This window comes from Artemia sp. Qi Xiang Cuo, chromosome 13, assembly GCF_049724085.1.
Source record: "Artemia sp. Qi Xiang Cuo chromosome 13, ASM4972408v1, whole genome shotgun sequence".
Taxonomy (NCBI): domain Eukaryota; kingdom Metazoa; phylum Arthropoda; class Branchiopoda; order Anostraca; family Artemiidae; genus Artemia; species Artemia sp. Qi Xiang Cuo.
In genome coordinates this window covers 11662374-11675675 of record NC_142806.1, presented here as the reverse complement: position 1 = coordinate 11675675, position 13302 = coordinate 11662374, and the positions used below count along the sequence as shown (strand labels likewise).

The following is a 13302-nucleotide window of genomic DNA, read 5'->3' as shown; positions in this document are numbered from 1 at the left end:
CTCGTTTTAAACTTTTGGTTGGTATGGGCCGTGGTTCCCCCTTTACTAGATTACAGCTATCGCTGCAACTGCAATTCTGGCTAGTGTAGGTAGGCTTGTAAGGGAATAGTCTCTGAGCTGATGATACATACGGAAAATACTCAGATTTTCCGTAAACATTTTGGAAAGGTCATCAATTCACTTGCTAAAACTTTAGCGTATCATCCTATTTCCTAATCAACACTCTTCCCAAATTAAATAATCACCACCGTCATGATTTTATCCAACCCCCCTCCCCTTCGCTCCAGTGCCGGGATATAGTCCAGGGCTATTTATAAAAGTTTGCGGCTTTTGGTGGTGTACAAAAATAATTCCGGGAAAATGCGGCTTTATGCGGCTTTTGGTGGTGTACAAAAATAATTCCGGAAAAATGCGGCTTTATGCGGCTTTTGGTTTGCGGCTTTTGGTGGTGTACAAAAATAATTCTGGGAAAATGCGGCTTTATGCGGCTTTTGGTTTGCGGCTTTTGGTGGTGTACAAAAATAATTCCGGGAAAATGCGGCTTTATGCGGCTTTTGGTTTGCGGCTTTTGGTGGTGTACAAAAATAATTCCGGGAAAATGCGGCTTTATGCGGCTTTTGGTTTGCGGCTTTTGGTGGTGTACAAAAATAATTCCGGGAAAATGCTGTTTTATGCGGCTTTTGGTGGTGTACAAAAATAATTCCGGAAAAATGTGGCTTTATGCGGCATTTGGTTTGCGGCTTTTGGTGGTGTACAAAAATAATTCCGGGAAAATCTGCAGACTTTGTATATACCATAGGGCTATATTAGTTGTTCTGTCAGATTTTCCGCCTCACTCACTATGGGGCTTACAAAGAAAGATACATTTGTTTAAAATCAGAATTTAATCCTGAATCGAAATATAAGATTCATTTGCGTCGGAAATGAGCTTTACCCCCCCCCCCCTAATGTGTAAACACATACCCTGGGTTGCATATGGTTGCTGGGTCTTGCAAATTCGCGACGTAGCAATTATTATATTTAGAAGAGTGTTGAAAGGGTACTCGCATGGTATATTTATGTTTTAGCTAAGAAAGTTAATCACCTTTCTGAAATATTCACTATTTTTTTTACAATTATATTACTTATTAATAATGATAAATATTTGTGTGTCAAGAAACCACGGTTTATAGGACGATTATTTTCTTATGTCCACGAGGAGATAGGCGACCCCCTCCTTGATATTTGTCTGAGGAATCTGCAGAAAATTGCAAAACAACAACAACTACTACTAACCACTCACCGCAGCACTAAGTCGCCTGAGGCCAACACAGCTACGAACACTCCTCCTCTGTCTCAATCTGTTCAAAGCCTCCCTCTTTACACCCTCCTAGGAAGTTCCCATTTCCTTTAAACCTTTCTTTATGACATCTTCCCGCCCCTGCCGCGGGCCACCTGCTTTTCGCTTAGCCTTAAATGGTTGGCCGAAAAGGACAATCTTTGGCAATTTGTCATCCTTCATCCGCAGAACGTGCCCTAGTCATTTCAATATTTCTCTCATTATAGCCATAGAAAGCGGGATTGATCCACACATTTCGTACAGTCTGCTGTTTGAAATACGGTCAGTTAGCCGGGTATAACTTATATTTATTTATATTTTAAACATAAACAAAACATTTGACCAACTTTAAACTAAAGCTCTTTACTTAAAGTTTAAATTTATCAAACTTATTAAATTTATTACGCCTTAACCTTAAATTAAATGTCTTAGCAGTCTAAGTGTGTTTTTCATTTCATTTTTTCATTTTTAGCGATAAATCAATTAAAAAATATTAGTTCATATATATATATATATATATATATATATATATATATATATATATATATATATATATATATATATATATATATATATATATATTTCACAATCTGTGAAACAATAATCTTTGTTTGTTTTAAGTTATAACTTTGCTCTTTACTTCCCTAAGAAACACTAGAAACACTTCGTTTTTTTAAAATTAAGTTTTGTTCGTTTTTAGTTTATTTTAAGCATACAACATAAAGTTTACAAAAATATCCTTGTCAATTTTAGGGGAAGAAACTAAGAAGTCAACATGTGTTTTGTTAACATAGAACATTAAATACAAGTTTTACTTCCTACTTCCCTTAAACCTTTCCACAATATGTGTGCAACTTCAAAGAATCCGAGTGGTATAGTATCCCCAGTATATTTTAGAACCTGCAGATAAAAAATTCAATTATTTTTAAGAAAATAAAAAGAACTAATTTTTTTTCATTATTGATTTTTTTTCAAAGTTTCTTTTTGTAGTTTACAATTATTGGGGGGCGGGTATCCGGGAGGGATACTTATAAGCCTATAGTTAAGAATTTTCGACTTTCCTATCTTGTTCACGTCAATGGACAAATGATTGCCCAAATGAGAGGAAGCTGAAAGCTAGAAGGCCCTACTTTTGAATTTATAAAAGTATTGGCACTGAAATTTGCCAAAGATGTGGACCTTATATCCATATTTCTTTATCTTCATATATTTAGCATCCCCGGATCAGAGGCTTAATCTACTATAGGGAAAGGGGGAACTGCTCCCTCCAGACCTTAAATTTAGTTTCTGTAAAAATATTGCCAAAACTAAGATAAGCCTGCATAATTCAAACCTCCCGAGAAACAGGTCAATTTTCTTTAGTATCTCTCTGCCTTTATGGTACTATATAATTCACTTGATTTGGGAAAATTGGCTACAACTCCTCACCCCCAGATTTTGGCGAAATTACGCCACTAGGATGAAGTGAAGATTGGTGTTGTCTGGATACACTAAACTTTGACTGAAATGCTAAAAAATGCCTGAAAATGTGTCTGCCAATGAAAGTTGCATGTATATATTGAACATAAGGACTGGTGCCAAAGATTTTTGTGTCATGGTGCCATCTGACTGGTGCCATCTGAAAATACTGGTGTAATGACTTTAATTATTCCATTCAGCATTGGAGTGGTTGAAAAACTGTTCAGGAGGTTGAACAGCTTAGTGAGGTGAAAATATCAAACTGACTATCGTAACGAGCTGTCAATAACTGTTACCTTGTTCCAATCTAAATATGGAAAGAAGAGAGCAGATGTCACTGCCCCATATCCAAGAATTTGAACTCTCTAAAGAATGAAAGGGTGAAATAATCCGGAGAAGTATGTATTAGATGTTCCCAGAGAAGTTGTCTACGGATTTGTTGGATAAAAGTGTGACTGGCCGGCCGTATTTCAAACAGTAAGCTTTACGGAAAAATGTGGTTCAATCCCGCTTTCTAGGGCTTTAATGAGAGAAGGTTTGAGATGGTTAGGGCACGTGCTGTGGATGAAGGATGATAGATTGCCGAAGATTGTCCTAGTCGGCCAACAATCTACGGCCAAACGAAAAGCAGATTGTCCCAGAATCGAACAGGAGGACGTCGTAAGGAAAGATTTAAGGAAAAATGGACTTTTTGGAATGGTTTAAAGAAGGAAGCTTTGGTTAGACTAAGATGGAGGAGGAGCGTGCGTAGCTGTGTCGGCCTCAGGCTGCACGGGACTGTAGTGAGTTGCTATTAGTAGTAATAGAATCTCTCACCTCCTGAAGTTGCCCTGATTTCCTTCGTTTTTACGTTTTTAATCTGAATTAAGTGGCTCATAGCAATAACACGAATCTTGTCAACAAGTCTTGATGATATATTGAAACTCTTTCTTTCAGTACAAACATTCAGTTCCTTAGCTATTGCCCTTAAGAACATTTGAGACTAGTTTTCACAATTTAATATTCATTTAAATGTAGGTTAAACTCTGAAGAAAAAGTGGGAGGAAGGAGGTGGCCATCCTTGTCTCATATTTAGCGAAAATATCTGCTCAGTTTAACGTTGATCTTTACTTTTATGTGAAGAATAGTTGTTTTTAACACATTTAAAACAGGTGCATACATAGCATTTTTCTTGGGGGGGGGGGCGGTTAAAGGACACTAATTACGAAACAAATTTTATTTGACGTTTTGAATACGGAATGCTCAGAAAAATTTATGATTCTAGGGGGAGGTTGGTCCTGAGCCTCCCCTCTCCTCCCTACGTACGCCCATGACATAAAATACATCAGATTGTAAATATGTGTTTCCGATGTTTACCGGTGTAGCATCCCTCGGTTTTCTCCTGAAATGCGCTCAGTCTTTTAGCTAGTTAGTTTTCGGCGCGATCTCCGAGCAGAATACATTTTAGATGTGAATGAATAGGCTCAGTATCTAGTCTACTAGTTAGCCTTTGAGCAGAGAGGAAGTAAAGGGTTTACTCTGATAAGGTTTTTCTTTTCTGTGAAGTGAGCTCCATTGGTGTCGGAAAGTAGATGACAAGAGTAAGGGCTTGTTTTTACTTGTCTAGCTCGATTACAGATTCTGTTTAAGAAAAATTAAAAATTTGCGGTCTTTGAGTTTCCAAAATTCAAAAAAAAGTAGTCTTACTTTGGGGGTCCCTTTGAAACTTGGGTTGGGAATAATCTAAATTTTCGGTGGGCCTGTTGGATTCGGTGTCCGGTTAATTTCTCCAGACAATCCCCCACCCCCTGTGGATAATACCCCCCGGAAATCCCCCTCCATAATTAAAATCTTGTAGGAAAAGGGAAAGTATGGTAAATAAAATGAATGAAGGGTCTTTGGAATATTCGTCCTATATTCTAAGAAATAGGCAGAATATATGGCGCAGGATGTCTGGTGTAAGCCTGGAATCCGGACTATTTAGAAGGAAACATGTTAAGAAAACAATTCTTACTTCATAATATGCAGAAAAATTGAACAAATTTTGAAGGCGCTTCCACTATACTTTACAACCCCCCTACCTAATGTAAAAATATGTAGCCTAAATTACATACTTCCCTTGTGTTTTTCCATTTATTGACATCGTCAGAGTTGATTCAATTTACGCGTACACGGGTTGAAACAAGAGTGACGCATGGCAAAATGTATGGGAAATATTTTGGGCTATATACTTGTACATTAGGAAAGGGGAAAAAGTGTAGTGGAAGTGCCTTCAAAATTTGTTAACTAAAACTATTCTGCATATTATGAAGTCAGAATTTATTTCTTAACATGCCTCCTTCTCAATAGTCCCAATTCTCGGCTTATACCACAATGGATGAAGAAAAGAATGGACTCTGGAATCTTCCACCTATACTCCAAAATACAGATAGAATATATGGTGCAGATTGGTGCAGATATATGATGCAGATATATGGTTATGATATTTGTTTTAATTCTCTTTTTTCGTATTTTGAAATAAGTAACCAATTTGCTTGCTTATTTGAAATCAAAGTATAATCACCCACGGAACAAGTACTGACAAAACCTATCCTCTCCACACAAGAAAAGCGACACTTTGTCCACGTCCCCGGAGACGATTCCATATCTATGCAAACCTGGCAACTAAATACAGTACTTACACTATTCAATGAAACTTTCCAGGTCACTTGTCGCCTGAATCACGCTCTAGCATAATTTATTGACCCGTAGCAAAGTACTTTGGCTCGGAGCGATTAAGTAGTACAGCACTTTGTGTCTAGAGGCGCTGAGGTACGCGGGGTCACTTTTGGTGAGTTTTGTCAGTACTTGTTCCGTAGGTGATTATACTTTGTTTGAAATAAAGAATTCTGTCCATTTTAAAATTCATTGGTTCTAACTTGAGTTTGACTCTTATATTATTTGAATTATGTTAAAGAAAAAAGCCCCATAAAGGTACTACAGGCGGGGAAATATTTTGATGTACGCCTATTGGGCGCGTTCTCGATCGCTAGAGGTGAACTGGTATCCAAGGGCGGATCCAGGATTTTTTTTTCGGGGGGGGGGGTTACTAATTTTTTACTCAATTTTTGACTAATTTCTTTTTTTACCTAGGTTTTACTAATTTTCGACTTATTTTTGACTCGGCAAAAAATTTCGGGGGGGGTGTTCAAACTGGGTAACCTCCCTCCCTGGATACGGCCTTGCTGGTATCATATACTATCGATGTCGGAACCAGAGACAGTCAACAGGAATTAACTACGCGTATTTCTTAGTCCAGCCTGTATCTCTGTGCACTTCCATCATAGGGCAGCCCTTCTACAGTTGCCAATAATTTAATATTTCAAAATTATTTACTTTAAGCTTTATCTCACCCCGCTATGATTACTCAATCCCCCAAAATCACGAAAATAGAATTAGACAAATAAAAAACATGAAAAATGAGTACTATAATAAGAAATTCTACACCTAATATTCTACCTGTACTTTGAGATATGGGTAGGTAGAATATTCCAGAATCCCTTCTGGAATCGTGTGTGGTGGGGGGATTTTTTTTGGTGGGGGGGGGGTACCTTAGAGTTGGATTCATGCGTTGAGGCCGCTCTGGAAATAGCTTTTCGCTAAGGGACTGATAATAACTCATCTTATTCACCAAAATAGAAAAAAAAAATTGAATCAATGTTTTTAAGCTATTGGAGGGAAATTTTTTTACCATTCGTTTGCGAGTGATTGTTTCAAAGATTTTCAATCCTTTTTATGATGTAAAAGTATGTCTGAAACTTGAGTATCGTGCCCGCTACAGTGAGCTCGCGTTTTTTTTCTTCTGTTTTCACCAATCGATATATAAATTGAGCAATTAATTGATGAGTATATTAGAATTTTTTTATTGCTATTTATTTCATTTTGGAGGTTAGTATTGTTGCCTTTATTGTTCTTAAAGACTCTAAATACAGCTTGTCCGTGTGAATTTTTAGCACCAAATGTAACAAGTATTTTTAACCATATGAAAGGTTTTTGTCAGGAATACACAGGCATATTTGGCATATTTTCCCTAGACAGAAGAACCCAGTAATGAATAAAGTTCGGATAGGGGAATGATTAAAGAAAGCCATTATCGGATGATTAGAATAAGAATCGCACAAAGATTCCGGAATATTTATATATATATATAAAATATAATATTATATAATATTTATATATATATATATATATATATATATATATATATATATATATATATATATATATATATATATATATATATATATATATATATATATATATATATATATATATATATATATATATATATATATATATATATATATATATATATATATATATATATATTATATGTGTGTGTGTTTGTGCAATAATTTTGAAGGGAAGGTTCGTCCGTTAAATAGTCTTTGAGATTGGAATTGTAATTATGTTTTTTTAGGCCAGAATCCGGCGGTTCATTAAACCTTAGGAATGACCTTCTCTTAATAACAACATTGCAGAAAAAAGAAGACACACTAGTTTCGGTTGATTTACATACCCAATGACGTCAGGTTGTTTTAGTTGTAGACTATGTAGTTTAATTCTTATTCTGTGTTTTGCAGGTGACACGTGAAAGGATGAAGATTTTACTTTTTTGGATATTTATTATTCCATTGGCCAAAGGAGGTGAGATTTTTTTATCATTATCAAAAAGCACTATGTTACTTTAGATACATTTAAAGAAGAGGAAAAAAAACAACTAAAATAACGTAATTTGGATTTTTTGGTAACACTAGTTAGGAAATACAGTATTAGCATAACTATTCTTGCAAAATATTTATGTAGGGTTTTTTTTTCGTTTTAACTCTCCAACCTCTTATAGAATATAAAAATATTGAACGCGAAATGGTGTTATTACTGTTTTTTACTATTTGATTTCTGTTTCTACCCATAGTTGGTAGAAGGAAATATTTCTAAAAATTTGAAAAACGACCATTCCGATTTGATACCAAATACACTATTTCCTATCGATCTTTTTAAGCGTAAAGATGATATAATGAAATTTCAAAAGACGGACAATTCCGTTTATCTTGAGAAAGAAGTCCTTAAGGAGGACAAGGACTTGACCAATCGATGGAACTTGTTTAGTTCAAGAGGTGGGCTGCGTATCCAAGAGGGGGGGGGGCATATCATATATTAAATACGTACTCTAACCTAACCGAGGTACCCCCCCCCCTAAACCCCAAAAAACAACAGTTTAAATATCGTAAACGCAATAAAGACCACGCTTTGCATTCCATTTCTTTATAGCGGTCTCTTGCAAATAGCCTGTTTGGCGGGATTCGTTTCTAGTTTCCTTGATACAGTATATAGCGCTGCCCGCATAATGCAACAGTACCCAAGTATTTATGCAAGCTCACATAACAGCCCTTCACTTACCAGATCTGACAGTAATCTTGCATCGCATTCTCCTTCTAAACTCACTACTATCACAGCCCTATTATTGCTTTTTCTTATTAGAGAAACAATCTAATTTATTTTATAGTCACTTTCAGTTTCATTGAATCCCAATTACGACCCCCCTAATGCCTGGATATAGCCTAGGATTAGGCAAAACACTAAATTTGCTGTTAGGATTTAATTAAACTGAGAGTGAATATAAAAATTAATTAAATGGAGCTGCTCTGGCATGAATAAAGCAAGAAATTTATTATTATCTTACGAGGCCATATCTAGGGAAAGGCTTTAAGGGGTATGTCTCCCCCCCACCGTCAAAATTGTTTGTCCGACTCGTAAAAACATATCAAAATGCAAATAAAATTTTCGGAGACGTTTTTTGAATTTTATTTTTTCTACCCCCCCCCTCCCCTCAAGAAAAATCCTAGATACGGCCTTGTCATTTTATTTAGTTTAGACGGATGTATCACTCTTGCCGGGTTCTTTCCCCTGCATAGTTACCCAAACATATGTTTAATTTCTAAACTAAGGTGGGAGGGGGGGGGGTCAGTAAACGAAGCTTCATGAATGGCTCCAGTCCACTCCCTAACTGGGCACAGAAAGAGGAAACAAGGCGTAAATACCCTCCTAGGATGGGTCGAATAACTCCACGGTTTTCTAATTGTCAAGACGTTTCCTATTAATTTTACTTCAAGTTGTCAGATTTTCTGTTTTGATGCATGTTGCGTTCCCCCTTCCCCCTATCCTAAATAACTCCTTGTTAGGTCCCAATATGCCAGCGGAAAAAGTTTATGATTTTATATTAAACAAAAAGTGTTTTTTGGATTGGGGAATTGATCCCTCGAAGTATTGTGCCAGGGGCAATGTATAGTCTCCCCAGCCCTGAAATTGGTGAGAGGACATGGCCTCCTCTTGGTTCTCTAAAAATTATAGTGATTGCTGAAAACGGGCTATTTACCGTGAAAGGATAGATTGATAGAAGTGAGGAATGATAATTTCAAATAATGACAAATAATGACCTAATGACAAGTAATGCCAAATAAGAACACATTGAAGATTAAAATACTTTAGGGATGGGAGGTAGGTACGCTTGTATATACAGAGAGGGGTTTTCAGGACCTGGCTCCTCGGAAATGTCAAGATATTTCCTATTATTTTCTATAATTCTAACATAAAATTCATATTGTCAAATTTGAAGTTTTGATATAATCGCTGACCACTTTCCCCTCTCAAATGACTCCTTGCCAAATCTTAGTATGTCTATGGGAAGAGTTTGTGAGTTTTGTATTTATGTAAGTCATAGTTATATAGTATAACTCACATATAGTTATATAGTTATATGAGTTATAGTATATGTGAGTTATCCAAAAAGCCACTTTTTTGGATTGGGGACTCCACAGAATAGCGGCCCAGTGGCAACGCTAGTTTCTCCGTCCCTCTGAAGTTGGTTTTTATTTTCAGAAGCCATGCCCTTCTCTTGTTTTTTGTGACAGCGATTGCTAAGAAAAAGGCTATTTATCAGGAAGGGGCAGGTTTAAGGAATTTTAGTATGCAGTTTATTGCCCGACGCTTTAGTCTTTTTGTGAACTACCATACCCTCAAGTGTATCAAAATGAGCCATAAGATGTAAGTAAATGTATCAAAATGAGCCATAAGATGTAAAGTAAAAGGGAGAGGATGGTTTAAAAGCAAAGTTGTGCTACAATTCCCATTTCTGTTTTTTCTTATATTTTTAATATTGAAAAAATATTTTCTGGTGAAACGAGCGGCAAAACCGAGGTTGTTCTCCGTAGCAATAGCAAAAACAAGATAGGTCAGGAGTTGCAAAATTTCACGCTTAGGATTCGTCGCTACAATTTTGTCACGTTCAACAGCGTATCCATGATTTTTGTTTGTTTGGGGGGTTAGGATTCGTCGCTACAATTTTTTCACGTTCAAGAGCGTATCCATGATTTTTGTTTGTTTGGGGGGTTACAAAAAACCTTTAAAAACGCATAAAAAAATTGTCAAATCAACAATGTATTTCTTTTACGTTCTTACGAGCCGGACGAAAATTTTACGGGAGGGGGGCCTACCCCGTAACCCCTCCCACTGGATACGATCTTGGTCGTGCTATGTAACTACAAGGGAATTTTTGTTGTGGAAAAATGGAATAAATCACACGAACTAGCGTGAATCTGGCCTCCATTCCTTTTTCTGTCTCTGAGGTTTTCTCGACGAAATTAACTTAGATAAATCTTTCGTAATTATATTTCTGTAATCAGGTCATAAAGTTTTTAAACTGGATTCACTTGCTCCAAGAGAAAGTTCTGGAAATGGATTAGCCCCTCTGTCCTTTATCATGACATTGGATACGAATTTTGAGGCTAAGATTAAGATATGGATTTTTACTTTTTTGATGAATATGGTTACATGGCAACATAATGACATCATCTTGACATCAAGCGGCTTTCACACTGCGCACGTAGTTTTTGTGGTATGTAAGTGGTAAGTTGCGTTACGTTAAGTATAACTTGTCATGTTTAAACACTTCGTTTCACACTGGGCTAAACTGTAATAAACTGTAAAGTCATTATAATAATCATTTAGAATCATCATAAGCAAATTATTCAAAAACTAAAAACGTAGAAGAGAGATGCAGATTCAAGATTTTATCAAGTGTGAAAGGCTGTCTAGGAAAGGTGTACTGACTTTTATTAACATTTTTCATTTGCGATTCCAGAAATTCCATTTTCTTTCTACTATTTTGACTTTTCCATAATGTAGCACAGGCTTACATAGCCTGTATTACATAATATAAAATTACATAATACAATACCCTGCAGAGCTTTTACAAAATGTACTATGCAGAGCTCTAGTTTACTTGGCAGTGCCTACGTTGCGCACAAAATTTTCTCCATAAGATTGCATAACGTAGCGCAAAGCTTTAAGATGATATGCTACCTTAAAAACGTGAGCTTTAGTGTCGGCTGACCGTCACAAAGACAAAGGGTGCATTAGCGAATCCTCTTAGGGCACTAGCCATTGTCAAGAGCTATCGAGAATTTATGGTTAATCAAAGCAATTGAAACCACACGGAACTGCCAAAGTGGCCAAATTCCTCAAATGACAATTCCCTTTGAGCTAGTTTTTAGCGTTCTCCTAGCAGATATGCGGGAACAATTTTGGGGAGAGCCGTTTTCTGATCTTTAAAAATGGAATTTTGCCCTGTTTTATCGAAAAACAGAAATTTCTGTCATTTATTTGGATTTTCTATCCAAGCTGTTTAAGTTCTGAGCCCTTATGAGCTCTTTATGATCTTCCAGTGCCCCGCTAGTTTTGAAGGACTAAAAGAGAACATCTCAGTGCTACGCATGCAAAAATGTGATTTTCCTTGTTCTTCAAGTCAGAGGGCTGCAATTTTTCTGTACAGAGTTGTTGCCCATTGCGATTCCAATGGTGTAATTTTTATTTGTATTTGATGCCATTTTTGTGGGGCTTTAAAGTAGTTTTCCAAATTCCCGTAAATTGGTTTTAAAAATAAAATTGTACTGTCAAGGCTAATCCAAATAAGATATACAATTCTTGAATCAGCCAGATTCTCTCACTTGCTATTTTTTTTTTAAACGCGTTTTCTTAAATTTCGGCTACTATGGGCTATGGTTCATTCTTTACTAGGTTGGCACTATTACTGCAACCGTAATGGCAAGATCGTCCAATCATTTCTAAATAGTTTGACCACCACCAAGCTGAAAAGGCTTATAAAGGACAGGATAATGTGATCCTTTAAGATGTCGTATCACCATAAAGTGTATAGTGTGAAAGCATTCGCGACATAGTGTGGAGGAACCATGATTTAAATGCTAGTATTTCTTTAAGGCATCCTAGAAACGATAAAAACAATCTTGGGATTCACAGCTATAATTTTGACTGTTTTTATTATTGAGAAAAGATGACAGCACATTTTGGAAAAGAGAGAAACTTCGAAATATTCTAGGGATTAAATAAGATAGACGAAATTAGGTTGCAGTAAGTGATAGCAGTGAATGAATCAATTTATTTACTCAATACAATACAATATTGTCCTAACCAAAACAATAGGACCTAGCGGAGTGGTTGCCTCGCTAGACTTGGACTCCTGTGCTCCCAAGGACTGGAGTTCGAGTCCTGTATCTGCTGATTATTTGATTTAGGAAGGGGGTCAGCAGTGTGACTGGTACCTGGAGAAATCTGGAGAAAAACATATGAAGCGACGGATGATTTGCCCCCAGCCAGGCACTGGACTGCCGGCCGAAGGCAGAGAATATGTGCCTGCGCTACGTAGATCATTGGTCAGCATGCGAAAATATTTGTGTGTTTTAATATAATATTGCAACAAAATAACCCCCCCCCCCCAACGGAGAGATAGATTCGGAATTGTTGGGTGTAATAACACAAGAAAAAATTAATAAGAAAAAGAACAAAACTAGAAGATTAGAAAAAGAAATGTTGGGGGAGGGGGAATGACGGAAGGTAACTTAAAAATGTACAAACAAATAATTTTTATAGAAAGAATGTAATATATGCGTAAGCTTATGCTCCATCATCAAAGCTCAAAACATATTTTTTTTACTATTTTCTTTTTCATTTTCTTTATATTTCCAAATGCTTAGTGGTAATGTGTCTAATTTGGAAATGACTGAGTTGAATAGGATTTGCTTTGTCTGAGGGGGTAGGATATATATATATATATTTTTTTTTTACAAACAATTTGAAGCACAGCTTTTGTATAACCGTATTAATATTTGAAATATCCTATAATCCTTACCGTTTAATATTTAATTACTGGTGCTAAAATCCTCTGATTAACATAATCAAAAAATTTATACTCTTCTCATAGCCGACCTATTCTGCTCTATCCTTTATAGTACTGCTGCTGCAAAACTAACAGCCACGAGAGGCCAACAGGGTTAGGTACCCTTCTCCTCCGACCCAATAAATCAAAACTTCTCCCTTTACACCCTCCCAAGAAGTTCCGTTTCCCTTCAAATCATTTCTTACCACGTCTTCCGACTCCAAGTGGGAACACCTGCTTTTCGTTTGCCCTAGAGGGACGGCCGAAAAGAACGATC

The 13302-nt window shown here is 36.5% G+C and overlaps 1 protein-coding gene across 2 annotated transcripts in view; it reads left to right on the top strand.

Moving 5' to 3' along the window:
• Positions 1–13302, top strand: part of LOC148944949 (Ig-like and fibronectin type-III domain-containing protein 2) — a 321570-nt gene that overhangs the window by 834 nt on the left and 307434 nt on the right. Inside the window, exons 1-2 of one of the 2 annotated variants that reach the window (XM_089099393.1) lie at positions 4246–4356; positions 7378–7441. In XM_089099393.1, coding sequence (XP_088955519.1) covers positions 4348–4356; positions 7378–7441 — 73 coding nt within the window. In that variant the 5' untranslated portion in view covers positions 4246–4347. Of the gene's footprint in view, positions 1–4245; positions 4357–7377; positions 7442–13302 lie in introns of those variants that run through there. The other variant, XM_089099394.1, reaches the window with a different exon arrangement.